Genomic DNA, 27978 nt, shown 5'->3' on the forward strand with positions numbered 1-27978 from the left:
CCCAGAAAGGGTCCTGCTCCCATACAGCCTAGAAAGCCAACTGGTGCAGCATTTCCTGGCTGCAGCTGGCAGCAGCACCCCGAGCTGCAGCTCTGCAGGCAGCAGCACACGGCTCGTGGGTGCTGGCTGCCACTTTTGACCGCCTGGAGCAGGAAAGGGTTTGAAGGCACGGATGCAACCTCAGCTTTCTGACAGCTCCGTGCTTGTGTTGCACATTTGAATGTATCGCCTCCCCTGGGATTGTGCCTTAGATGCCCTGGGAACAGCTGTGGTTTATGTGGATTTTAAAGGTGAACTTTCATGCTCAGTGAAATTTTAAAAGCAGCTGATTTACTCATGAATTCACTTCGGGCAGTGTCGATGTAGCTGTTTTCCTTCCTTAATGGTTTGTGACTGGGCGCTGGGCTGTAAACAGGAGGCTGCTGCAGAGCGGCACTGCCCTGCCCGTGGGCAGCCCTGTCCCCCGCCCCGGCCAGAGCCCGCTGCCTGTTCCTGCCTTGCTGCAGGGCCAGCAGGGATGGGGCAGAGCGGCCCTAGCACACGAGCAGTGCCCGGTGAGCACTGGTGGGGCACAGTGCCCGCGGGGTGCCCAAGGCACTGGCACATCACCTGCCCTCTGCCCCGTGCCAGCATCCTGCTCATGCCGTGCTCTGGGCTCACCCATCCACCACACCTGCAATCCCAGACAAACCTGCACCCGGTCCCTGAGCCCTCTCCAGCCCTGACCCTTTAAAGACACTTGCTCTTTTTCCTTTAAAAACACAAACTTTAAATGGCTCTGAATAAAATAAAAGAGAGTAACTGAGCTGTGAAGGGTGATGATTGTATTTCTTTCACTTGTAAGAGAGACCTTTATAACTCTCTGGGGAGGAAAAAACAATAATGGTCCTTCATGGATGAAGTGTTCTAAATATGGTGTATATTTTTTAAAATACCAGTTCTACAGTTATTGAAACAAATTATTGTTAAATGCATTTGCAGCATAATAACTGTGCTAATTTGCTGATAAAAAGCATCCAGCGTTAAACCCCCCATACATTATTTTGTCATTAGCATTTGTTAGCTCCTCGTAGGTATTTTCAGACAGAAGGCTTTGTTCTGTATTTAGCACAAGGGCCCCGCTTCCGCTCTCCCCTCCCGCTGGGAATTGCATGTGCGCAGAATTGCAGCTCTTTTTTAAAACTTCATGTTTAAAAATGGAAAATTTATTTCATTTCATTAATGGGTGAGGGAGGAAGGGAGAGGAGGAAGGAGAGTGCGTGATTTAGTGAGCACCGTGTCAGGGTGGTGGCAGCACCCACAGCAGCGGGCCCAGGCCCAGAGTGGGCACAGGCCCTGGCAGCACCCACAGCAGTGAGCCCAGTGACAGGGCAGGGCACAGGCCCTGGTAGCACCTGCAGCAGCAGGGCCAGAGGGGGCACAGGCCCTGGCAGTGCCCACAGGAGCCAGGCCCAGGCCCAGAGCAGGGCACAGGCCCTGGCAGTGCCCACAGGAGCGAGCCCAGGCCCAGAGCGGGGCACAGGCCCTGGCAGCGCTGGGCCATGGGCTGAGCCCTGTGCCACGGTGGTGCTGGTGGTCCTGGCCAGCTCCTGACAGTCAGGGGCCACCAGGGCACCCTGTGGGCACCTTGCTATGGACACAGCAAAGCTGGACTTTGAGGAGTGGAAAAGGGTGAGAGAATCGCTGTGCCCAGAGGGCAGCTCAGGGCAGGCAGGAAGGCACCAACACAGGGCTGCACTGAGGGACTTGTCCCGTGCCAGTACAGCTGCCTGGTGCCCTTGGCATCCCTGGGGACCAGCAGGGCCTGGGCTGGTGGCAGCGGACGGGGCAGTGGTGTAGGGCAGGGTGTGAGCATGAGACAGGAGGCGCACAGGGGATGGAGCAGTGGGTGCAGCATGGGGTGGGCTGTGGGATGGGCTGGTGGGCCGGGGGTCAGGCGGGGGGTATGGGAGGGTGGGTGTGGGCAGGGATAGGTGGATGTGGGCAGGGATGGGTGGTGGGTGGGCACATCATGGCTTGGGAGAAGCCACAGCGGTTGGGGGGGGGGGGTTTCTAGAGCCACTGTTGCCATAGCAACCCTGCTCCGATCATATCATCGCCAGGAAAAAAGCAGCTTTATTATCAACACAGATCTTCCCAAATTAACCCTTGTGTGCCCACTTGGCTCCACGCTGGTGCTGGCCCAGCTGGGTGCTGCCAGCCGCCCTTGCCTGGCTTGGCTAGCGTGGGCTGCAGTGGGGCTGGGCTGGGCTCCCTGTTCTGCATACACGGAATTGCAGAATTGCACCCTCTCACCACCGTGGGAGTGCTGGAGCATCCCCAGGGGCCTTTCCAATCAGAAACATTTATCGTTGCCCATGAGAGTATCAGAAGTTGAGGGCATCCATCTCTGCAGAGTGGATGCAGCGCTGGCGGTGTGGGAGCAGTGACAGATGGAGCAGGTGGAGGGAGGAGCTCGGCTCCCAGCCCACTTACCCCACCGAGCTCTGCATAAAGCAGGAGATATATATTTCTCCCCTGAAAAATTACTGCTAATTCTCTGTACAAATGTTCCCTGACCCTTCCTGTGGCCTCCAGATGCATCCATGAGAGATAAATAATGGTAATGAGCAGCGGGGAGGGGGTCAGAGCATGGCTCTGCAGGCACCACAGGAGGAGTGTGATGGAGGTGCTTGCAAGGGGCCTGGAGCTGCCCCTCACCTCGTGGGGACCTCACGCCTGCTCCCCAGCTGCACACACAGCCTGACCCTCCTGATCACCGATGGCTGCAGACGGAGAGCCTTGGACAAATCAATTAGATTGCTACTGTATATTGATTAATAATACCCATGGCTATAAAAATATAATGGATTGCCTGAAGAAGAGCAGAGGTAATGTAGAGACCAGACAGAAAACCTGTCTGAAGAGTGATCAATACTTGCATTCAGGAAACTCACCCAGGAGTATAATTGGACAAAGCAGAACTTGGGCCAAACCAAGCACCAGGAAAATGATTTTCTAACAACCAGACACCAGGAAGCTTGCAGGACTGGCTGCATCACTCCTGGGAGAGCTACAGCCATGCCAGATCCAGAAACATGTTCCATTTTCATGTCTTTTGGGGAAGGATGCAAAACTGCAAAACTTTGTTTTCTCAAGCAGCCTGAATGCTGCCACTGGACTGAGCATCCTCCCGGTCAGGACAGCCCCAGGACTCCTCCAGAACAAACAATCCCAGGGAGGTTTCCCAGCTGCTCCTGAGTCTTGGCAATGTTTCCCTGCCAACAGGGATGCTGTGAGCTGGCCTGCCTGGACCAAACTGGTTGTTTGCTGTGGGAAGAGCTGTCCAAGCTGCTGCCAGGTGCACCCCAGCCTCACAGAGGGCAGTGTGGTTAGCAAAGGCACACAGCCAGATTACAAAACGCAATGAAATACTTAAAAGCTGCCCTCCAGACTAAAGTAAATCAGACATGACTTTGACAAGGTGAAACCAAAGTGATGAAACCAATCCATTGTGCTTGGGGAATCGATCTCCCCGGCAGGGAGTAGAGAGGCCATCGATTCACAGCCTCAGCAGTCAGGAATGTCAAGCTGCCTGATCTAAATTTCTATATGCATCACTCCACATTAAATGATGGAGGAACACATGTGCAGGCATCCCCTTGCCCAGCCCAGCCTCGCCAAGTGGCACCAGCAGGGACCCGCCAGGCCAGGCCACAGCCACCTCTCACCACTGCCTCACCTGGCGTGGCTGGCTGCTCTTGGACCTGCACAGTGCAGCCCCCAAAGAGCACAGCGAGCCACAGGGGCTGCCTGTGAGGGGAGCCCCCTCTGCAGTGGGGCCAGCAGGTGCAGAGACCCCGACCGCTGCACCTGCCCCAGTGTGGGGACGCTGCCTTACAGTCTCACTGTGCAAGCCAGTGCAGCAATTAAGATTTCATTCTTAAAAATTAAATATTTATCTGCAAACACGATCTCTGGCTGTGAGGAGCCTGGGGCCTGGGAGGCTGGGAGCTGTCCCCAGAGCGGGACGGGGGTCCGGCCCGTCACGTGTGACACCGCGCTGGTGGGGCTGACGCCACTGGCCGCTCTGTCACTGTCACACCAGCCAGGCCATTAGTTTTGTCAGTGTGAGAATAAAGAGCAGTCTCTGGGGAGAGATGGAAAAACTCGATCCAGCTCCCAGCAGCCCTGAGGGGGTTGTGTTTTACCATTTCTTTATGACTTACCAGCTGGAACATGAGCAGGCTGAGCCGACGCGAGTGGCAGGACCATTTTCTGCTTCCAGCTCCCACCGGGAGCCTGTGACAGAACATCAGGGACCAGTGCGGGAAGCTGAGAAGCTGAGGAACAGATTGAGGGAGGGAGGGAGGGAGGGAGGGAAGTTGGGGTGTTCCATCGTGCCAGGTCCAAAACACTTCTGGCACGTGCCTGGTCCATCCCGCCCCCATCCCGCCTGTGGGGGCTGCTCTGTGCCCCAGCCTGGGCTGGGACAGGCTTTGCAGGAAAGGACACTCATGGAAAGGGTCCCTCTGCTTGGGGTGCCCTGCAGCCACGTTTGGGTGGGATCACCTCTCCAGGGCGCTGGCTCTTGAGCTGGTGTGGGACCAGTCCAGTAAGGGGTGGCAAACTGCTCCTAGCACCCAGCTGGGATGGCTGTGCCCATGTAATGCATGCGAATAGGTCCTGCCTCTGGACCCAGAAAAACACCAGGACTCATCAGAATAAATGTGGTTTGCCTCAACCACCTTTTTTTCGCCCACCCAAGGAGTGAATTGCTATTTTGCAGCAGTTATGGCTCATGACATATTTAACCCTTTCAGTAAAAGGACTCCACGGTGTAGAGATGATGAGCTGCAGCTCAGCATGGCTGGGACGCTTGTCCTAAGGACCCCAGCTGCAGGCAGCCCCAGACCTTCTCCACACCACCAAACCTCCTTTTCTTTATTTCCATCATTTTGCCTGCTGTAACACACAGCTGTGACACGGCCCTCAGAAACTCCTGTGTACGTGAGGAGCTGGCCACTCTCTCCCAGGATGGTGCCACCTGGTTCTGGGACACACTGGAGACATTCCCAGGGCTGAGCCAGGCATCGGGGGTTGTATTCCTGCCTCTGGGCTCAGCCCCTGCAGAAGTGACAGGCCAGTTGTTTCCTGAGGAAATGTCCTTTTGGGGCCCTTTCTTACAAGAAGCTGGAGTGCAATGGAGTGGTCAGGAGCCGCAGGCATCTGCCTGAGGTGGGGCTATAAAGCCACTTATGGAGTCTGAAACTCTTGGAGGGGAAACTGCATGTGATGGACTGGGAAAGGAGGCTGATATCAGTCAAATAATCCCTCTCATTAGTCTTCTGTAAAGCAGGAGATAAGGCAGTGAAAGGGACAGCTGCTCCTGCGCCGGCGGTGGGTGGGGGTTTCCTGCAGCAGATCTGTCAGTGCCCCAGGCCTGACAGTGCCCACACTCCATTGCCTGTCTGTGCCCTGGGGAGCTGCCCGGGGAGCCCAGGGTGCCCACAGGCCTGACAGTGCCCACCACTCACCCCCTGTACCCTGGGGAGCTGCCCAGGGAGCTGCCCAGGGTGCCCACAGGCCTGACAGTGCCCACCACTCACCCCCTGTACCCTGGGGAGCTGCCCGGGGAGCTGCCCAGGGTGCCCACAGGCCTGACAATGCCCACCACTCACCCCCTGTGCCCTGGGGAGCTGCTCAGGGAGCCCAGGGTGCCCACAGGCCTGACAGTGCCCACCACTCACCCCCTGTACCCTGCCTGCCCAAGAGCCCGGCCCTGCCAGGGTCAGGCCTGGGGAGCGCATTAAGCGTTCTACAGAAAAAAACAAGGCTTGTATAAATAACAAGTTCCCAGGTTGGTAAGAGCTGCTAAATTATTTGCTTCTTTTCAACCTCACAAAATCCATTTGCAGTTATTTGCAGCAATTCCGAGCAAAACACACACTCCAAACACTCCGGAAAAAGGAAGTAAGCCTGGCACATGGTAATTGTTCATGCAAAATAAACCTTCACTGCCAATGATTGGCAACAGGACGCATCACTGTCAACCTCATTTTAGCAATGTTCCATTTTGTGTATGAATTACTGTATTTGCAGTTATAAGAGAGCAAATACCACCCATCACCCATACCAACTCCAGCTTCCCACTCCCCCACATCACAAGCTTTTTGTACTACATGAAAGCTAGTCTCAAAATTTCATGTTCATAGTTACAGATTAAATAATATTAAACAGCATTACACTGGAAAGATTTGTTTCCAAGTAGCAAACATATTCCCCATATTATTCTTTACTGTAAGTAGTTGTTGTTATATCTTATTCATCTGGAAAATAATTTCAAACAGCCATGAAAATAGCGGATTTCTCTCTGTTAAAATGATAGTCAGAGCCTGGGCTGCTGACATATAGTAACATGATTCACTTGGACAGTTACTGACTGCACATCCAATTCATTTCTTCTGTAGAGCACCAAGTTATTATCTGAAATGCACAAGGTGTCTGGGGGTAACATATGATCAGCCAGGGACGCTTTTGACGGCTTGAAGAGCAATCAATAAAAATTGTCTCCAGCAGTTTTGTAGAGTATGGAAGTTGGTGGTGAAATGAAGTGATGGAGATTAACTGGTGGAAGTCAATGCCCCTGTGCTGTGAACCCTGTTTTTTAATTAAAGATCCAAAGCTGCTTTTCCCTGGAATGGGGTGTTTTCCCCGCGTGCCAGGGCCTGTGCTGAGGGCTGACGGCCCTTCCCTCTGTGTGGGGACGGGTGCGTGTGCCCTGGTGGCTGGTGCCAGCCCTGGGCAGTGTCCTGGCAGGGACAGTGGCATCACTGGTGGCACCGGCCCGGCCCAGCCCTCGGTGGCCCCTTGCTGCTGCACTGGGCACTCACAGCTGCCCACTCTTTGGGAATACATCTTAAGGATAATCTTGATCATCACATTGACCAAATTAATATTCTCCAAAACACAGCTACACTCTTCATTGGCAGCTGTTATTTGACCCCCAACAAAAAGGTCCTGTGAGCTGCCAGTCCCATGTGACACTCATTTCATCTGGGTATCATTTTTGGGGCTGCCTGAGCTCTCATGGAGACTGAGGTAAGTCTTTCAATTAACATTAACAGTGTGAAGCTGGACTCTGCTCTCACTGAGAGAAACGACATTTGGGTTGTGAGGACAATGCAGTGAAGGGGATTTGTATCACCAGAATGGAGGCTGTGGCAATGTCCAGGGGGCACCCGATAGCTCCAGGGACAGCCCCAGCCTGTGTGCCCTGGGAAATCCATTTGCATTTCTATGTGGAGTGGGTTTCAAAACACTCCGTTAATTTTCTTCCATTAAACACAGTACAAAGCTGTATGGCATTGATGGTGACACAGTAATAAACACTCAAAGACTTGTTTACAAAGAAATAGTTATTGTCTGCTAAGTAGTTTTAATGGAATGCTCCCTGCTGGGGTTTGGGGGGGCTGTGGATGCGGGGGGGCAGGCTCTGAGCAGTGCTCCCTGCTCCTCACATACCCATTGCTTAAGTGCAGAGAAGGTTTTGTAAGAGCTCTAGAGCACGCAGATGAGATGATTACATGCTTTAGAGCAAATCTGTCCTCCTTCCTAGTCAAGTGCTCTCCTACTAGTGCCATGTTTAACACTGGGATTTCTGTGGACGGCCTCTTTCAAGCGCGCCAGGTGAGGCTGCCCTTGTCCTCACGGGGTGTGTGCCCAGCTGCTGCCAAAGCAGAGCCTGCTGGAGGGATCCAGCCTTTGGCACAGACTGCCTGGGCAGCGCTGCCTGCTCCTGGTTCCGGTGCCACAGCCCAGCCCTGCCAGCCCCGCAGTGCCAGTGCCGGTGCCAGTGCCAGTGCCAGTGCCACAGCCCAGCCCTGCCAGCCCCGCAGTGCCAGTACCGGTGCCAGTGCCAGCCCCACGGTGCCAGTGCCAGTGCCACAGCCCAGCCCTGCCAGCCCCACAGTGCCAGTGCCGGTGCCAGTGCCAGTGCCAGCCCCACGGTGCCAGTGCCAGTGCCACAGCCCAGCCCTGCCAGCCCCACAGTGCCAGTGCCGGTGCCAGTGCCAGTGCCAGCCCCACGGTGCCAGTGCCAGTGCCAGTGCCACAGCCCAGCCCTGCCAGCCCTGTGGTGCCAGTACCGGTGCCAGTGCCAGTGCCAGTGCCACAGCACAGCCCTGCCAGCCCCGCTGCATTCCCTTCCAGCTCACACCACTGTGATCCACCAGCGAGGGCCGGGTGGCTGCATGGGCCTGAACTGCCCCACTTGGCTTAATAAGAAATGTATAAAAATAATAAAAATGGAAACGCATGGATATTATTTGTCAAGCGTGTGCCTAGCAACTCCCTGTTATTTCACATATTGTTCTAGTGGGAACATAAGTAAAACACATTAGCAGTAATTTAAAGTTGCTATGTGCATTGATTATTTATACCCTTACATAAAACCCCAGCCTCTGTGTGCAGCACACCAGCCTTGATAAACTGTGTATGTTAAATCACAATCTCCGAATATGTGGACAGAATCTCCAGGCGAATATTGTAGGTTTTTTTAATATATATAGAGAGGGATAGATCCACTCTTTGGTAGTGACTTGCTTGGTTCAAGTGCATCTCTAAATCACACTATACATATAAATAATAAATAAGGGAGGCTCATATCCTTAATATTATTCTCATGTCTTATTAAACTAATATTTCAAAAAACTTTTATTTTTCTTTTAGTTGCAGGTCACTGTTAAAGTTTAAAAAAAATATTACAATCCAGCTCTGATGCTTCACGGGAAGAATGCGAGAGTCCCTGTAAAGCAGAGGCATGAATGATTATTCTAATTGCCTGGAGATGCCTTCTGAGAGATAGAATAATTAAGCAGTGGGATGATTGAGACCTTCAGCACCTTTGTCTGTGTTCCCTTCTGGACCCCCTCCCCCCCAGCGGCAAAGAAAAGGACCATTTTCTTAAACCATGTTTTATTTTTCACTTCATCACTATGAAGATTTTATTTGGTTTCTTGCCCTGAAGATCTTTCACTGCAGCCGGGATATTCCTTACGGCCTTTACACGCGGCTTTCCTGGCGGAGAGGGAAGGCTGAGGGCTTGGGCCAGGCAGGGAGTGGGGCAGGCAGCGAGGGCTCAGGCTGCCAGCACGTCCAGGAGGCTGCAGGGCTGTGCCCGCCCGTGCCCATCCATCTGTACCCACCCACCCATGCCCACCCAGCTGTGCCCACCGACCGACCTGTGCCCACCTGGGCTGCCCGCCGACACACCGGGCCTTGCACCCACTGCGCTGCTTGCCCAGACCCGCTGCAAACCCGCTGGTGTCTTCCAGCACGGGCCCCACCGACGCTGCCAGGGCCCTGCACAGGTGGCCGAGCGCTCCTGCAGCGAGGGCACGGCCGCTGGTCCTGCCCTGGGTGCTCGGGCTGCAGGTTATGGATGGCTGGCTGCTGCACAGCACTGGGACTCCACTGGCTGCGGCACCGTGGAGGGGCTGAGGGCATCACCGGGAACCCGAGAGGCCCATCCTGGCTCGGGGGAACCAAGAGCTCATCCTGGCTCAGGGAACCCAAGAGCTCATCCTGGCTCAGGGAACCCAAGAGGCTCATCCTGGCTCAGGGAACCCCAGAGGCCCATCCTGGCTCGGGGAACCCAAGAGCTCATCCTGGCTCGGGGAACCCAAGAGCTCATCCTGGCTGAGGGGAACGCCAGAGGCCCATCCTGGCTGAGGGAACCCAAGAGCTCATCCCGGCTCGGGGAACCAAGAGCTCATCCCGGCTCAGGGGCAGCAGGGAGGCACTGACACTGCTCAGCTGCAGGGTGCAGCAGGAGGTGAGGCAGGAGAGTGCCTGCAGGGATGGGCATGGCTCAGCCCATCAGACCGGCTGTTAACACCATGCACCAAGATTTGCTGGGAATCAACATCCCCAGCATGTGCTGGAGCAGGTCTGACAGGTGCCTGTCACAGGGAGCCTGTGGCACAGGAGCCCAGCGTGGCCGGGGTGAGGCAGAGCCCACGCTCAGGCTGTGGCATCCCCTCAGCCTGCTGCAGTGACGGGAACCACGCTGCAGGTACACAACTTCCAAGCAAGTTACTTTAATTAATGCAGGCAGTTCTGAGGGCAAAGCAAACAGCACTTGGCAGTGAGAACTTTTAATGAGAATGTCATTAAGAAATTCAGATGGTGAACGCAGAGTGATGCCCGGTGCACCCGCCTGACTTCTCTGCCTTCCCAGTTCTTCCTGTCCACTAAACATAAAAATGTCATTTGTTTTTATAACCCCAGAATCCAGGCTTTCTTTCTCCTTTTATTAACCAATTTATTAGCAGGACATGAGCAGCCAGCTGGAGTCGGAGGGTAGAGCCCTCTGATCCCTTTTCTTGCGATCGCCTAATTATTTATTGCTATCAGACATCAGAGTTTCTATAAATTAAACCTGCTCTCCCAAAAGTTGCCCTTGGGTTTAAATCAATACTGGGCATCTCACATAATATGTGATTATTAATAAGTGATGTTTGAGACCGTTCCACACAACATGCTGAGTCTGGGGGGGCTGAGCTGGGGAGGCAGGATGGGGGCAGAGCACATCGGTGGGGATGTGCCACTGCCCGGGGCTGGGCTGGCCTCAGGAACCGGGCCAGCCTAAAAACCACTGAGGATTCTGTGGCTTGGAATGGCCAGATACCCGTGCTCCTGGTCCGTGGGACTCACCAGCACCACAACATCCATTTTCCTCTTCACTGGAACAAGTCTTTAATATACACCATACAGGAATAAAGCAAACAAACTTTAATTTAGAAGCATGTGACCTTCCTTCTTGATATGATCAAATTTTTATGTATAAAAATATATTATGAAATACAACATAATATAGATAATAATGTGAAATATTTAATATTATACACAGTTTAAACAAAAGTAATTAAAGCAAGAACAGTGGCTGTATTTATATTGAATATTTCACCGTATCAACCAAACATTAAAAGGAAAAATGTGATTTAATCTTTCTCCCATCAAAGGTGTCATCGAAGCTGACATCCGCCAGTGTTCCCATTCCAATGGAAACGCTTCCCGCCGCGGAAAACTGATTCTTGGAGGAAAAAAAAAATGAAATAAAATAAGAGGCTTGGGGCTCGGGCCCGTCCCGGGGCTCCGGTGGGCGGCGGCGGCCTCCGACAGCGCCACCTGGTGGACAACGAGCGCCACGCGCGGCGCCGAGACACGGGGGGACACGGGAGAACGGGGGGACACGGGGGGACACGGGGGGACACGGGGGGACACGTGGGGACACGGGGGGACACCAGGGACACGGGGCTGGACGAAGGGACACGGGGCCCAGAGGCACCATGGAGACAACGGGCACCAGGGACACTCAGGGCACGGTGAGCACCAAGAGGATGGGGCGGGGGGAAGGCAGGGACGCAGTGGGAGCACGGGAGGCACTGGGGACATGGAGGGAACAGGGCCACACTCGGCTGTGGGGTACCTGGGACAGCAGAGGGACTCAGGGGGAATTTGTGGCCCGTGGACATAGGTCTGCAGGGCACAGGGAGAGGCCACATAGGGACAGAGAGAGGCCAAGGCCGTGAGACAAGGCTCATGTGGCTGGAATGTGCTGCAGGGACATTAAGGAGGGCTCCAGATATGCGGAGAATCCCTCGGGGAAGCCCTGACTCTCTCCCCTTCTGCCTCTGCTGACTGGGGAGAGTCCCTGTACTTGTGAAGTCACGTTCCTGGAAGAACAGGCTATGGTGGTAGTTGGGATGGATGAAAATACCTGGTGCTGCATCATGAGCCCCAATAAGCTTGTGCCCACGTGCCTGGGGAGCAGAGACCGGGAAGGGCCAGACAGGAATGTGGCAACAAGCGGATTACAGGCACAAAGCCGCCCGAGCTGAGCTGTGCAGAGCAGCTCTGCTGCCTGAGCAGGCTGGGGCTGATCCCCTGACCTGCCCCGGCTGCCTGTGCTGCAGCTCAGCCAGCCCTGGCACAGGCTCCTGGCAGCTCTGCTCTCCAGCCCTGCCTGCACTGGCACATCTGTGCCAGCACTGCTGGTGCCAGCCTGGGCACAGGCAGCCGTGCATTAGCAGCAGCAGCAGCCGTGTCCTCCTGGCTCCTGCCACGCACAGCTCTCTGCTTGGCAGCTGAGGCCAAGGGCTTTGGCTGCTCAGAGAGGAAGGGAGAGCTCTGGAGTTCACACGCCTGGCTGTGCCCCTCCCTGGGCTGTGGCAGCTGTGAGCAGCAAGGTGGGCAGGGGGAGTAGGGCCTTGGCCCAGCTGTGCTACTCATTACCAGCAGCAGTGAGACATTTGTTCCTCCTTAGCACTGCCGGGCACTTGTGGGGCTGGCCTGAGGGCCTGGGGCTGCTCTGAGCCTGCAATGCTGGCACTGGGGCCTGGAACTGAGCTGTTTCCAGGTCCCACCAAACTGCCCCCAAACTGCAATCCCAGCGCCACTGAGACAGGAATGACCAGCAGCAATCCCTCATCTGTGACAGCTGGGGCCGTGCAGGGTCACAGGGGGGCACAAAGGAATGGGCAGCAGAGGAATCTGGGACGGGCATTGGGCGGCAGAGGGGACGGGACATCATCCAAGGGCTCCACAGGCAGCCCCAGTGCCATGGAGCACTGCTGCCAAGCAGAGCTGCCCAAACCCTCACCTGCACCGGGCTGCCCAAGGTGAGGAGAGACAGGTCCCCAAGGAACGGGCACCAAGGTTCAGCTGCACCCAGAGCAGCAGCAGCAGCAGCAGCAGCAGCAGCAGCAGCAGCAGCTGCCCCACGGCCCGCAGTGAGTGACAGCAAACACCAGCACCGCAGAGCGCCCTGTGACAAACACTCACTGGAAAATAATAAAGTGGCAAAATAATTCTGCATCGGACACACTTACCAGAGCATAAAGAGTCTGAAAAGGAGACAACATCTTGTATCATCTATCTTCCTTAAATACCCAAGCTGTGACAAAGTGGAAAGCAAAATTATGATGAATGATCGGACATATTTAGTCTGTACCTGTGCTCTTTAACTAGGCCTGGTGAAATGGGTGCTAATGAAAAGCAGAACACCTACCAAAAAGAGGAGATTTCATTGAAAACAAGTCTTTATTACAAATTGGCACTTCGTTTTCATAAAGTGCATAATGAAGGTGCATATTGTGACATAAATTAAAACAGGCAAGTGATGGGTCAGCACTGCAAAACATTACACAAAGACAAATCACCAGTGAGCCCTCGACAATGGCTGTATCTCATTTACAATTTTTCGAGTACATTTTCAGATTGTGAGGGAACATGGCGAGGTTTTGTTCATAAACGGCATGCCATCATTTATTTTACTGCCTCATTTGAATATGATGAATACTGTAGCCCTTTATTTGTTCACAACAACCAAATAATTGTAGATCCGTGGGTTTCTGGGCAATTAATCACATTTTTTTCCTCCAACAATCCACTATAAACATGACATTGAACAATAAAGTACATTAACCTCTGCTTTGCACAAAAACTTTGCTTATTTAAACACTGCAAGGGTACCAGCTCCCGTTCTCCTTCCAGAGGGATCCTGACGTGCAGCCGGACGCTGTACCCTTGTGGTGCCCAGGATCTGGCCAAGGGATGAGTGTCCTGCCTGCGCCAGCTCCCCGGGGATGGCAGCCCTGGGGCCAGGCTGTGTGACAGCACTGTCACAGCCGTGCCCTGGTGCTTTGTGTCCCAGGTGATGCTGCAAAGGCTCAGGGCGGGCTCTGTGCTGGGTGCTGGGTGCTCGGTGCTGGGTGCTGGGTGCTCTGTGCTGGGTGCTGGGTGCTGGGTGCTGGGTGCTCAGTGCTCTGTGCTGGGTGCTGGGTGATCGGTGCTGGGTGCTGGGTGCTGGGTGCAGGCGGGGCTGGCACGGAGCCACCACCAGCCGGAGGGCCATGGCAAAGCCACCACCAGCCGGCATCCCTGCGCTTTCCTGGGAGCAGGACAGCAGGATGGTGGCACAGAGGGGCGCGTGTGAGCCTCCTCTGCTTGAGTGATGATGGTTCTTCCTTTGGGTCCAGCTAGTTACGAGCAGGATCATTTCCGTGAGTTTCAGAGAATTACCCGACTCCAAAGAAACCGGCAAAACGTTCGTCAGTGATTCAAGACTCCTCTTTCACAAAGAATTTCCAAATTTTCCTGAAAGGAGAAGGCCTTGGGGAACAGCTGAGCCAGGGTGAGCCTGAGCAGCCCTGCCCATGGAGCCCGTCTCACGCCAGGACGATCCACTGGGGCCATTCTCACCACAGCTGCTGCCCTGTCTGTACCTCCAGGCATCCCTCACTTCTGCTGCATTTTGGCCAGCAGTGTCATGGGGGGCTCACTGTGAGGGGGCTGCCTGACATCCACCCACTCCAACATGTTAAACCAAAACATATTTTTCTTCCACATTACTCTGTTTTCCACATTTTAAAAAATCTGGTTTATGGTTTGTGTTTTTTCTAATTTTTTTTAATCTACCACTGGGGATAGATCCTGCCTGAAAAAAAATGGGTGTGCAGCCACTGTTAAGCCATGAAAAGCAGCACTGGACTGTTATCTAACACTGTTGTAAGGTTACTATTTATCTAGAGCAACTGAAGTTGGCACTCACATCTGGCGCCTGGTACTTAGTGCAATTATTTATGATTTCCACCAAGATTTAAAAGCTCATCGCCGGCCTTGTAATGCAGTAACTGATTGCACTGCTAATGTAATTAAGAAAAGATTATGATGTCCACGTGGCACACCAGATGGTGGCATTCATAGCAATCGGCACACACAACTGGCAGACAACTGCACAAGGGCAGTGAGGCACCGGCAGCTGGAGCTGCCATGCCCCCTGTGAATCCAGGTTGTGCCCAGGGGCTGCCCCGTTCACCCCACAGACAGCACAGGCTGCACGGGGCAGCCCACGTGCAGTGAGCTCCCTCTCGGTGGGTGGACGCACCCTCAAGCATCCCCACCAAACCTGGGAACCACTTGGTGCAAGCATCTTCAGTTTGCCACTCGCTGTTTCCATCCAACTCCCTTGGGAGCTGGTGGGAGAGGCAGTTTGGTGTTGCAGCTCCAGAGCTCAGTGCTGTGCCAGCTGGGGCTGGCCCAGCTCCAATGCACTGCCACAGATCTGGGTTGAATCCACCTTTTCTCCTGCCCAAATGCTTGGTCAGCAGGGAGGGATCCTCAGCCTTGGATCTCAGCAAGACAGTTTGAAATTTGCTCCCCCATTCTGTAAGATGACCATGGGTTTAGGGAAAATTTTGCTTCCACATAAATGGAAGGTTTCTGGCTAATCATGGGAGTCTGGTCACTGAGGGAATTGCACCTCTGCACATTTTGGGGTGCAGGGAAAGCCCCACTGCTCTGTGCACTGCTGCCTCAGCTTGTGGGACTCCAAACTGGGTGGCAACTGCAGGTGCTCTTCAAGAAGCGGGTTCAGAAACTGGCAGGAGCAGCAGGGTCCTGCAGGAGTCTCTCCTCCCAGCCATCCGCCTCTCCTGGGACAGGGGCTCTTCTCCCACCATGGAGCAGAATTTAACTCCTGTGAGGGACAGTTCTGCTGCACTGCTCCAAATGCTGTTGTAGCCAGGGCCCTCCTGCCTTCTGCAGGGTTCTGCATTCTCCAGGAACAGGAGAGGCCTGTCCCTGACACCCTGGATGTGTTATTCAGGATCAATGCCCCTTTGCTCTTGCACCTTCTGTCATGGAAACGACGTCCCAGCCTCGACTGGCTTCCAGCACGGCAACGGTGAGAGCAGTCAATGCTGTGCCAGGACAGGGAGAGCTTTCTCTAGGAATCAGTAATGTGTGCTGGTCACCCAAAGCCCATTCAACACCCTGCTCCCCTCTTTGCCGTTGCCTGTGAGTTGAATAAAGCGGCTGTGACTCATCTGCTCGTGGTGCTGGAGCTGGCACGTGCCAACGTGCGGGTTGTAACCTCACTGGAGGTTTTCATACCATCTGTATTTGCAACATGAATATTGCAGCCAATGTGACATTTTGGAGCCTGGTGTGCTGCAGTTTAGTGCTGGCAGAGCGTGGGTCAGGAGTGCTGCAGGTCCAGCTGCAGAGCCCTGTCAGTAATTTGCTGCTCGCGCGCTGAGCAGGCGGCCGCAGGGTTTGCTGGCTCATTGAGCCCACACGGCTCCGAAGCAACAGAAAAACAGCTTTGATCTCTTGCTGCTGGCCTCTGCCTGAAAAGCACCAAGCAGGAGGCAAGCCCACGGAGCTTTGTGATATGGATGGTGTTTACTGTCACTGAGGAGATGAGGAGAGCAATAGGTGGGGCTGGATGGGACAAGGCATTTCTCCTTCAGTGAACTGCCACAGCCATGGCCTCTGTCCTGCTGAGCACGGGCATATCGTCACACCTGTGGCACATGCAGAGTTTCTGGGAAGCTCCAGCCAGAACTGAAGGCAATGCCTGTCCTAATGGCTGTGCCAACCTCACACTCAGAGCTGCTCAGCAGCTGGGGCTTCTGCGTGAACAGTTGGCTGTGGTGGATTTAGGTTTTCCCATGAAGACCCCATTTGTGAGCTCGTACCCCCATCTCTTGCCAGAAGAAATTGTATTTTTCAGCTGCAGGATTGATCGGGCTGGTTTCTGCCCTTGCCCAAGGGTGCTGTGATGCCCTTGCGTCAGTGGCCTTCTGTCTGGGGACAGCCAGGTGAGAATGGGGAACATCTTCCTGCTCCTGAGGACCCTTCCTTAAGGATGTTGGGATTGCAGTTTTTCTGGTCTCCCGGTGATACAGTAATTGTTCAGTTATAACCGACTTTGGCATCGTTATCCACACCAGGTCCTGTCAGGTGGATGGGAAGCTTGCTGGGGTGCTAATGTGCACAAGCTGCAGTAGCCAAGGAGCCAAACAGCAGTGTCTGAAGATGCCAGCTGGCCTGGGAATTGCCATGGAGGGAGCCAGTGTGCTCTTGAAGGAGGGGATGGGGCCCCTGGCATTCCCTGGTGCTGCTGCACAGGGGGACAGCCTGGGGCTAGATAGGGGTGCAAAATCCCTGGCTGCTGCAGTTTAACCAGGGTGAATTCTTTCTTTCTGTTTAAGAGGAACAAGGGGTGCTGCCTGTGGCCCTGCTTTCAGGAGCTGGAAAACCAGAGCTGAGGTCCTGCACAGCTAAATGGAGAAGGGGCTGCACCAAACAAAATCTTACAGAGGCAGCTGACCTGTGACAAACTCCCCAGGACCACTGCCAAATGGTCACCTATTAACCGAGTCCCTGGATTCCTTTGTGCAACACCCAGCGCTGGAATGCTGTCTGCTGCCAGCCTGCTCGTGGGTCAGCAGCTCTGCAGCCCAGGCTGCACATCCAGGGTTCCCCTGCACGTACCCACAGGGCAGGCCATGGACAGGCAGGAAGCACGGGTGGCTGGGCACGGTGGGGGCAGCACCCACCGAGGGACAAAGCAAAGCAGGCAGCAGCATTTCAGCAGAGGAGGCCTGCAAAGAAAACATTATTTCCTCAAATGTGTTCATCATTCAAAATTGTTCAAGCAAAGGTTTCCATCGTGCTGTGGCCATTACTCATAATCTGAGGATCTGGATGTGTGGCTCTCCTTGGTAATTAGCTGCACAGTGTTCTCTCTGCCCTCCATTTGGTGGAACAGCAGTTGTGCTTTGGTCCCAGGGTGTCCCACAGAACAAACAGGGCTGGTCCTGGCTGTGGGGCCTGGAAACAGGACTCACGAGGCCAGACTGCATCCCTGCAGCACTGAACAGTGCAGTGCCTGTGCACCCGCGCCAGAGGCTCCCTGTGACCCTGGCAGCCCACGGGATGCTTTGGGCCCTGCTTCCCTTGCTGTGGGGCAGCTGGTGACAGTCTCTCCTCCTGGACCATCCCTTCAGGTGAGGGATGCCCTGAACCTCTTTAGGGGCTGAATCTCTGTCCTGGCCAAAGCCACCACTGGGTGCTACACAAATCAGTTATCTCTGGTAGGATTGCTGCACATTGGTGTCCTGTACATCATAACTGAAATACATTTGTGACAACTAATCTAGTGCTTAATAACAACCATGGGATAGGAAAGTTAATGGGAAATGAATCAAGAAACTGCTTTTTCAAAATTGCTTCATCTGTTTCAGAGTGGGTGTCTGAGTTAAAGGAGATTAGGACCTCCTCACTTTTTTTAGAATAATCAAGCTGTAAACTAGAAATATGGAAGGGAAGTTCTGACTGCAGAGAGATATTTTGGTGCACCAAATTAGAGGCAGCAGGTTAAGCCTACCTTTAAAAAACCTTAAAACCAGGCAGCAGCTGAGCTGTGACCTGCAGCAACTCCAGCATGAAATGAAACTCCGGGCTGATTTTCCTCCAAAGACAAGCATGGAAAACATGGAATGTGCAGCACTATTGCACTACTATGCTAAATGTGGCTATGGAGAGATTAATTCCTACAACACAAAGGATTTTAAAGAACTTTAGCTTACAGGCAGGATGCAGATGTAGGATCCTTTAAAGCTTGTTTCCCCCTAAAAACTGGGATCCTTTTTTGATGGTGAGGTCTGACCAGGGCTTGCCCTTGGGAGAAGCATGTGCAGAAGCACTGGCCAGTGTCCTTGTGCTAGCCACAGGACTCTGTGTATTGTCTGTTCTCAGCTGAAGGTGCAGAAACCTGTGCACTGTTATTCGTTAGAGGCAATGTCTGGGCACAGACAGATTTTGCTGTTATAAAATGCTTTAAATCTTTACAAAACGTTAAGAGGGTGGTGGGGATCGACCACTGTCTCCTATTTTGTGCAGCTTCTGAGTGAGGAGCAGATGGTCTGCTCAGCCAAGGTGCTCGGGGGCTGGAGATGCCAGACAGGACCCTGCCCTCCTGCACGGCCAGGCACAGCCCCTTCCTCGCTGGCTTTCCCCATGGACAGAGCGAGCTACAGGCTGCTGGGCAGCACCCAGCCAGAAGTGACAGCAATCTCTGGCCTCAGCTCATTCCAGTCTCTGGAATGGCTGTGTGACTGGCTCCCAGGCACCTTCTGCACCCCACAAACGCGGGCAGCAAGCCACTGTGAGGGGCAGAGCTGTGCTGTGGCCAGCACTGAGCCCTGAGGAGTGGCACCAGTATCACCCTTCCAGCCACACCGAGCAGGGTGGCACCAACGGAGCAGACCCAGCTTGCAGACACCACTCTGTGCAACAGTGCTCTGCAAGATCTGAGCTCTGGCAGCCATCCACCCAGGGATAGGCAAGCCGTGTTTGCTCAGCCACAGCAACGGTACCGGCACCAGGACTGACCAAAATTCCCCCTATTGGGTGTCCTGAAAAGACAACACTGGTGTGAGCTGGACAGCACACACAGGACTGCAGAACTCGTGAGAAAAGACATGTTCTGAAATAAAGAGGAGTAAATAAATGGATCTTGAAAAAGATGGATGTAAAATATTCATAGGAAAGCATTATACTTGCAAATATTTATGCTTTTGAGTAACTTTACACAGATAGATTAACCAACTCCAGTGTAGCTATGATTCATGCACCCAACACGCAGCATTTGCTGATTCAGAGCCCGTGCAGTGCCCCGTGGAAGAGAACAATGGGGCTTTTCCCAGCCACCCGGCCTGCCCAGGTTCAGAGGTGCCCGCGGGCTGAGGTGCCAGCACTGCCCGGGGCTGTGTGCAGCCAAACCCTGCTGGAAGTGACTCTCTCTGGAAAACATGTTATTGCAGATCATGCCACAGACACATTGGGATATACGCTTGCAGTGAATCTTTGAATATTTTGTGCATACTAAGCAGCAATTAGAGTCTTCCTTTGGAATCAATTCATTTCCTACCACCATGGTAGCAGGGAGGATCTTATTGAAACTCTCGGATTTTTAATATTATTACACTAAAGACTCTCTCAGTATCAGCATCTCCACGGGGGAGCATTAGCACACTGTAATGTGTAACAACTTCTCCAGTTCAGGAAATCTTCTTGTATTTGTAATAGGACATTTGGGGCATATATTATGTATGGGACATATATTTCTCATTTCCACCAGGCATCATCTTTTCTTCTCTCTAAATTACTCTCCAAATCAAAAAAATGCATTGTATTCCTTATCGCTCAAAAAAAAAAATATATTTTAATCTTTGGTTGCAGGAGCCACTAACAGGCTGTATCAGTAAGAGCCAGAGAGCCTTGGTCAAACAGGGAGGGAATGGAGTCACCATTCGAAACACCTATTGCCATGGTTCAGCAAGCACCAGTCTAAAATGCTTTACAGGACAGAAGCAGCAGGCAGGACAGGAGGAAGGCTTGGTCCCAGCCCAGGGCTGTGTCCAGGATGAAGCAGGACTCCAGTTTCTGTTGTTTGCTTTATGGACAGGAACACAAAACCACTAATGAGTACGTTGCCTTCCAGACAAACCTCTCAAACACTGGCTAATCACAGCTCACAGTGTTGTGCTTGGTAGGAAGTCTGACCACAGCAGGATGAAGAGTAAGGAGCTGAAGCAGGCCTGAGGCTCAGAGCCAGAGCTGCCCTGCTCCTCGGCCCTGCAGGCACCGCAGCACCTACAGCCCAGCCAGGGCTGGGAAGTTTGTCACAGCCCGGGCAGCCGAGCTCCTGCCCACCTCAGAGAGAGCCAGGCAGGGGCAAAGCCAACCCACGGAGCAGAGACAAGGGCTGCTGGATCAGCCGCTCCTGCCCGGCTCGGCTCACACCGGCCAAAGCAACCTAGCGACGGCCCAAACAGGATGGAGGCACAAACCATTATCTAGGTCAGAAAACAACAGGCTGGACAGAACTCCCCAAATGATGGCCAAACCAAGCAAAAGGACAATGGAGGAGGAAAAAAAAAAAAAAGATCCTTCTCCTCTTCTCTCACAAAGACAGGTTCCCCACACAAAGAAAACTCTGGCGTCATGGGAAATAGAGTAAACCAGCTCTACAAAGGACGGGGGAGACCATCTGCTCTGAGGGAATGACTGAATAATGTCTGATAAGAGCTTTCGGGATGCCTTTCGACTTGACCATTAACAAAAATTCTCCAAGCTGTTCTTAACTCTTTGGTATTGTATTGTATTCTGTTATCTTTACAGAATCTCTTGCTGCACTTCACACATATCACTTCTCAGCTTCTCACAAAGGGGAACAGGGTTTTGCCCTTCTTTTAAATTCACATACACATTAACGTGTTTCCTTTCCTCCCTTATTTTGTTCTTCGCTCAGGATTTTTTCTTTTGTCTTACATTATCAGCTCCTACCCTTTGTCTTGCACCGGAGGCCGCTGATGTCAGCCCCCACACCCATCGTGCTGCTCTGCAGACGATTGTTGCTGACCTTGCCTCAGGTAAGGTGCTCAAAAGGCACTGCAGGACAGCTGCAGGACTGGTTCACGTAGCGATGGCTATGGACCATGCTGCTGTGCCACGACATGCTGCAATTCACATCATCTGCTAGCTCAATGAGTGTGCTGTCAGTTTCAACCCTGGCACGTGTGAGGGTTGAGCAGAGGCAGACCTTTGCAGACCCCCTGTTCAGGATGTTTTCTGTGCTGTGAGCGGACCCGAAGGCTGGACACCCAGCCGGCCGGGCAAACCCTGACTACTTTGGACCATATCTTTGCTTTCCAGGCCACGGTGAGACAGCATCAAATATCTTAATGAATTGAAGGTAGGTGCTGAAACCGCTCATTCCTCCCAACCCCGGGGACTTCTTGAGAAGATAACCAGCTTTTTTGACACCATCTTCCCTTCCTCAGCCCACGGCAGCTGCTGGCCATCTCCTGGATGCAGCCCGTTTCAGAAGGAACAAGGAGGTTACACTGTCCAAATCACAACTATTCAGCCATTTCCACCTGGCACCTCCGGTCTGCTCGGGTCGGGAAGGCTGCTCGGAGCACGCCGGGCAGTGCCCCGTTCCCGAGGAAGGGGTCGGGTCAGGGAGGCTGTTTGGAGCACGCCGGGCACTGCCCTGCTCCCGAGGAAGCGGCGTTCTGGCGAGGTGTGGCCCCGGGCCCCGCGGGGCAGTGCCGGGGCCGAGCCCGGTGCCCGGGCGGGGCCGGGCCGGGCGGAGCGGCGGCGGCAGCAGCGCGGCAGCCGCGGTGAGTGTCCCGAGGGACGGGCCGGGTCGGGCCGGGCCGCGGGGCTCGGGCGGGGGGCGCGGGGCGCGGGGCGGCGCGGGGGCCGGGCCGGGCGGGGCGGGATCCGGGCCCTGCGCGCCGCGGTCCGGCCGCGGTGGGCGCGGAGCGGCGGCGGCGGAGCCCGAGCCCGGGCCTGGGCCTGCCCGGCGTCCGCTCCGCTCCGCTCCCCGCCCCGCGCCGCTCCGCCCGGGCCCGCAGGCCGCTCCCCCGCCGCCGCTCCTCCCGCCGGGCCGCGCCGCGCCGGCTCCGCCGGGCGATGAGGAGCTGCTTCTGCCTGCGCCGGGGGAGCCGCGACCCGCCGCCCGCCGCACGGGCAACAGTTAAGTGTCCCCGCGGCCGCCGCGGCCGGGCCGGGCCCCGCGGTCCCTGCGGATCGGCCCGGCGGAGCCAGCCCGGCCCGGCGGGAGGAGGCGGGGGCGCTCGCACGGCCGCGGCGCCGGGCGGGGCGGGCGGGCTGAGCCCCGGGCCGGGGCCTGCCGGGGGCTCTCGGGGCCGGCTCTCGGGGCCGGCTCTCGGGGCCGGCTCTCGGGGCCGGCTGTCGGGGCCGGCTGTCGGGGCCGGCTGTCGCGGGGACCTCGCGCCTGGGCAGGGGCGGGAGCGCCCTGGGGCCTCCGTGCGACCCGGCGGCTCCTCCGCGGCTGGGCTAGCTGCAGGAGCGGCCTCGGGTACCAGCCGTGGGGTACAGCCCCGGTGACCTTGACCTGCTCCGGAATTTACTGTAATTTCTTCTTGATGACGGGTAGAGGAAATAACAAACCCCCCTCTGTTTTATGTGGTCTTTTGCTGCGTTTGTAGCACGGGCCTGACTGCCCGTATCTTACCTGTGCTCAGCGCATGGCTGGAGATGTGGCACTGGCTGACTGCTTACAGCCTGCCTGGAGCAGCGACACAGAGCTGCCTGTGCCTTAAGTACTCGTGCCTTGCATCACGGAGGCTTGCAAGCTTTCTCTGAGGTTTCTGGAGCTATTTTCAAAGGTCCACCACTCTTCAGTGTTGCCTGCAGATTCCCAGAGCTGGGTTATTCTCAGCTTGGTCACAGTAATAAACCAGACAGGCCGGGTATATGCAGGTGTGTAGCTGCTCAGGCTAAAGCTTGGGTTTCTCCATTTTGTATTTTATTTTAACTGAGTGAGAACATGCTCATCTGTTCTTTAAGGGAGCCTGTGTGTTGTGCAGCAGGTTGGCAGTGTCATCCCTATAATTTTTAGCTGAGATGGACTTGCCTTCTAGACGAAGGCATAACTTGACTTCTGCATGTGTGAGATGAAACAGACAACATCTCACTTCTGTACCACGTGCATCTCTGACAAAGCGAATCCCAGGCTTAAGGGTGCTAGTAGCCCCCAGAGACATGTTCATACCTCTGCCAAGAGAAAAATAACTGAACCGAATGTCATTTCGGTTTTGCTGCCCTGGTGCAAGGTCATCCGCGTATGGAAACCTATTTTGATTCGAAACAGGACACTTCAGAAATGTGTGTCCATAGTTAGAAGTGCTGTGAAGCAATACAGGGTCTCGATTTTGCTCATTCTGTCACTTAAGTTCCTGTTTCCATCCCATTCAGTCACAAAGTGTAGATTTTGCAGCTGGTGCAGGGCAACTGTCTCCTAAGGGAGCCTGTGTGCAGAGGTGATTCCAGGCATGCCTTTGATGGCGGTGAAATGTGAAACTGAAATCCTTCCTGTTTGTGATGGTGGCCTCCAGGGCCCGCTGCTGATGGCCACTGCGGGTTCCTGTTTTTCCGATGGATACGATGCTGTGTTCCTGTTTTTCCGATGGAGACGACACCATGTTCCATGAGCAGAAATAGAAGGCTGGCTGGGGCCGTGTGCGGTGTGGGTGAGCTGTGGCAGCCGTGCCTTCCTGCAGGGATGGAGGACAGCCTTTGAGAGAAGGCTGCTTGGTTTGTGGGACCATTTCCCACAGACTGCAGGGATGCAGTGAGGTAGCTGTTTTTTTTTCCAGTTTTGCCTTAGCTCATACTTTTCTGCCTGTGGGAAGAGCAAGCCGGTGTCAAAGTGCAGGGCTTGTAGTTGGAGGAAGAAACAATAACACCATTCTCCATCTAAGTCCCTGGCTATTTAACTCCAGAGCTTGACCCGCTTTGTTGGCAGCATGATGTTTCTGTAGCAAACACATCGAAAGGCCTGATCTGGTCATGTACCCACCAGCTCTTGAACTTGCTGAACTTGTTGAAAAGGAACACTGAGCGCAGAAATTGGTCTAGAAACTCACAATAACACATTCATTTCTGAAAGCAGGTTCTTCTGCTGTATATGTGTCCCAGCCAGAGCCCAGCAGTCTGTGTGGTCAGTCACGTCAGTGGAGCCAGCAGAAAAGTATGCCTAGGATAAACTAATAAAGGCGGATGACATAACAAGGAAATGGGAGAGAACAAGCAGAAAGGCTATAAACAGCCAAACTTGGCCGTGCTGGCAGACAGGGAGGTGCGTGTGACTGTGGGCATGGGTTGTGGGAAGAAGGCTGTGCCAGAAGCCAGTGGAGTCCCAGAAGGCTTCTGCTACAGCTGGGCATCAGGATCCCAGGGGCACTGTGCCTCCTGCCTTGAGGCACATCTGGTTCGAGGGCTGGGAAGCATTCGGGGTAGAGCCAGCAGCATGGTGGCTGCTTGTCCAGGAGTGCATCCTGTCCATCTTGTCCTGCAGCCATCCCACCCTCTCTGCTGCGTGCTGCTTGGGGCTGGTGCTGCCAGGATGCACAGGGACTTTCTCCTTAGAGACACTTTCTTTCCCCGCTGGCTTTGTCTGGGCAGCCCCACAGTATTCTGAAGCTTTTTCCTGCCCCAGAGCTCACATCCGGCTTCCTTTGGCTGCTGGGCTGTGCTGGGGACAGGATGTGGCCCCACAGCTGAGAAAACTTCCAGGGAGCATGCTCCCAGCTAATGGGAAAAATGTTCTTGTCATTGTTTTGGCCTGGTCCTGGAATAGCCCTGCAGTGAGCGGGTGGGCACAGGCAGCTTACTGCAGGATGCTGAGAGCCATATCCTGGGCTGAGTGCTCACTGTGGTGGTAGCTGGGCATGCAGGTCAAACTCACATCGCTAAAGAGAATTGAAGTAACAAGCTGCCTAACAGAGGTATTTATAGAATCCTGCTCCTTAATTTAATCTCCTCTTTGACTGTTTATTTTTCCATTTTTAAATTAGAAGGTTCGATAGAAGAGAAACCAAACCTTCTTGATGCTCTCACAGAAAAGTGCAGTGTAACTAATGATCTGTGTGATTGCCCAGCCAGAGACTCCCCTCTGACCAGTGCAGAGTTCACAAAAACATTTATCCCAGTGCGCAACTGACTTCTGCTGCTCCATATCTGTTCCAGATGCATCCTCAGTCATTCTGCCCAGTGACGGCCTGGTGTGGCAGAGCCTGGCTGTGCTGCAGTGGCCACAGCGGGTTTGCCTGCTGGGCAGGAGCTGTGCCTGCCATCCCTGTCGGCTGCAGGCATGGGGCCCTGTGCTGGTGCTGGGCTTTCTGGGCAGGGGCAGCTTGGTGCCCTTGCTGCAGGTGCTGCTCGGGGCCCTGTGCTGGTGCTGTGCCGTGTTACCCCGTGGTGTCCCCCATGGCCAGGCAGGCAGCCCCACGCCCAGCTCTGCTGCCGCCATAGAGGGGCTTTGTGTGAGCCGGCACAAAGTGAGGATTGATGGCGTTTCCCCTCCCCCTGCCCTGGAGCAGGGCTGCAAACGGCTCCCACAAAGGTGCCCTTCTTGCCTGGCTGAGGCCAGGGTGCCAGCGGGCTGAGGCAGGCACCACGCTGCGGTCGGAGCGCCCACCCCTCCTGTGCTGGTGCCGGGAGCCCCTCGTGCTCAGCCTTGCCCGGGCTCAGCTGGCAGCTGCTCGGGCCCCGCTGGGGCAGCTGCGCTCCCTGCCCAGGCCCCAGCGCGGGGGGACACGGCCGGGCAGCGCTCAGCAGCACGCGCTGCGTCAGGCTGTGTTTGGGGGTACTGCAGGGTGAGCAGAGCTGCTTCCTGCAGTGCCGCTGCAGCTGGGGGGGAGCCTGCCGTGTGGTGCTCCTAACACGCTGGGGAATATCATCACTTACCTGGATTGCAGTGCAAAATGGCCCAAGAGATGCTTACGTCAGCATTCATTACCTACCAGCTCCTCCCAATGTGTAGTAAGAAGTCACCAGACTATTGAGTGACTTAAAGTTTCAGAAAACATTCGTGAAGAGCGGATTGTAAGCTCTTTGTTAAATTCACGTTATGTTTCTTACACACTGTGTTTGAGGTTCAGTGTGATTTGCGAGGTCTCTGGATGAGCTGTGCGGTGGCACAGGGCCTGTCATGGCTGTGCCAGTGCCCCCAGCATTCCTGCAGCAGGGTCCTGTGCTCCTCGCCCACCCTGAGGACAGGGAGCCTGCTGGGAGAGCCTCTGGGGCTCAGGCTGCATCATGCTCAAAGGTTTGAGCTGCTTTGGGAGTGAAGAGGGTTTGCTTTGCTCTGTGTGCTGGATGTGTGTCCAGCACGCTGGTGCTAAAGCAGAGCTCTCTCCTGTTTGGTTCTTCAGCAATAGTATTTGCACCACTGCTGGTGACTAGCGCCTGTTTTGGACTCCTCAAGTAGTCTGGCTGTTCATGTAACATTATTATTATTTACTTAGGGCCCAGACTTGCTCTTTTTTATTGCCTGCAGCACGATGTTTGTTCAGACTGGGCATTGTGAAGTGTAAACCCAATTCCACTGGCACCAGTACTCACCTCTGCCTTTTCTAGAAGCAGTAAGTAACCAGCCATCTGAATGGCCTAGAAATGCTGGGGTTTGATTGCTCTGAGGAGGGAATTGAATTAGGCAGCTCTGGTTCACGGCTTGTCTGGCTGTGCAGCAGCGATGCTTGTTTCCACAAAGCACTGCCCTTTGTCTTGGGGTGCCTGGGGGGCGGTTTCCTGGGGCATTCCTGCCTGAAAGCCAGAGAAGACTTGCTTTAACTGGCTGCCTCTGCAGGAGGCCACACGCTGAGGCAGTGGCACCTTTCCCCATCCTTCACCTCGGTTGTTTCAGCCCCTTTCTTGTCCTCTCCTCCTGCTTCCTGCAGCAGCATCCCTCCGAAATTAGTTGGTCTTACCCGCTTCTGTCCTTTCTGCATATCTCCCTCCCGTGACGTTCTCGGTGATGTGTCTCTTCTGGAAGATGCTCGGGCCTCCTCAAGGCCTCTCTGCTTTGTGCCAGCCCACCCTGTGCTTCCTCTGTGTTCCTGGTGTTGGGGCTCCCTGCAGCCAGTGCGGTTCTGCATCCAGCGCCAGAGACATCTGTGCTGCTCCTTGAAATCAGCCTGGCTGACGGGCGTGTGATGGGACTGAGGACTCAAGGGGAACCCCCAGCATGTCCTAACACCCATAGTGGATGGGGAACCTCCCTCTAAAGCCATTAGGAGCAGATTTCTTGCTGTTTAAAATGACAGAGCTGCTTCAACCATCCTGGCTTGGGGATGAAATTTGTTCTCTTTTTGGAAGAGAAGGGATTGAGCTTTGGTTTTCCTGTCATTGCTAGATGGAGACCAGCCCACGGAAGCAACAAAATGAGTCTCAGAGGCTGCCAGCCCAAATTTCAAACCTATTTGGCATTGCAGAGTAATGCCCACAAGTATACTCTCTTATCAAAAGCAAATGAAAGTGCAGAAGGTGTGTCTGGCCTAATCCTGTGTTTACCTTGGCCGTCTGTGGTGTGTCAGCACAGGCACTGTGGCATGCATGTGTGCTCTTGGTTCTCTGGCTCCTGCTGGGGTGTGGTGCCCAGCAGGCAGCCCTTTAATCCGCTGCTTTCTTGCAGGAGCAGTCCATGATGCCTGAGGTGCGAGACCTCTCGGATGCCTTGCCCGAGCTGCCCATGGATCCCATCACCGGCGTGGGTGTGCTGGCGTCCCGCAGCCGAGCACCCACTGGATATGATGTTGTAAGTACAGCTCT

At 54.5% G+C, this 27978-nt stretch overlaps 1 protein-coding gene across 6 annotated transcripts in view; it reads left to right on the forward strand.

Annotated features, from left to right (window-relative positions):
- The first annotated feature begins 21876 nt into the window (after positions 1-21876).
- Positions 21877-27978, forward strand: part of MVB12B (multivesicular body subunit 12B) — a 53019-nt gene continuing 46917 nt past the window's right edge. Inside the window, exons 1-3 of one of the 6 annotated variants that reach the window (XM_074556436.1) lie at positions 21877-22019; positions 26708-26792; positions 27842-27964. In XM_074556436.1, coding sequence (XP_074412537.1) covers positions 27851-27964 — 114 coding nt within the window. In that variant the 5' untranslated portion in view covers positions 21877-22019; positions 26708-26792; positions 27842-27850. Of the gene's footprint in view, positions 22020-22146; positions 22378-26675; positions 26793-27841; positions 27965-27978 lie in introns of those variants that run through there. The other 5 variants (XM_074556435.1, XM_074556433.1, XM_074556434.1 and 2 more) reach the window with 5 other exon arrangements.

This window comes from Zonotrichia albicollis, chromosome 21 (genome assembly GCF_047830755.1).
Source record: "Zonotrichia albicollis isolate bZonAlb1 chromosome 21, bZonAlb1.hap1, whole genome shotgun sequence".
Taxonomy (NCBI): Eukaryota; Metazoa; Chordata; class Aves; order Passeriformes; family Passerellidae; genus Zonotrichia; species Zonotrichia albicollis.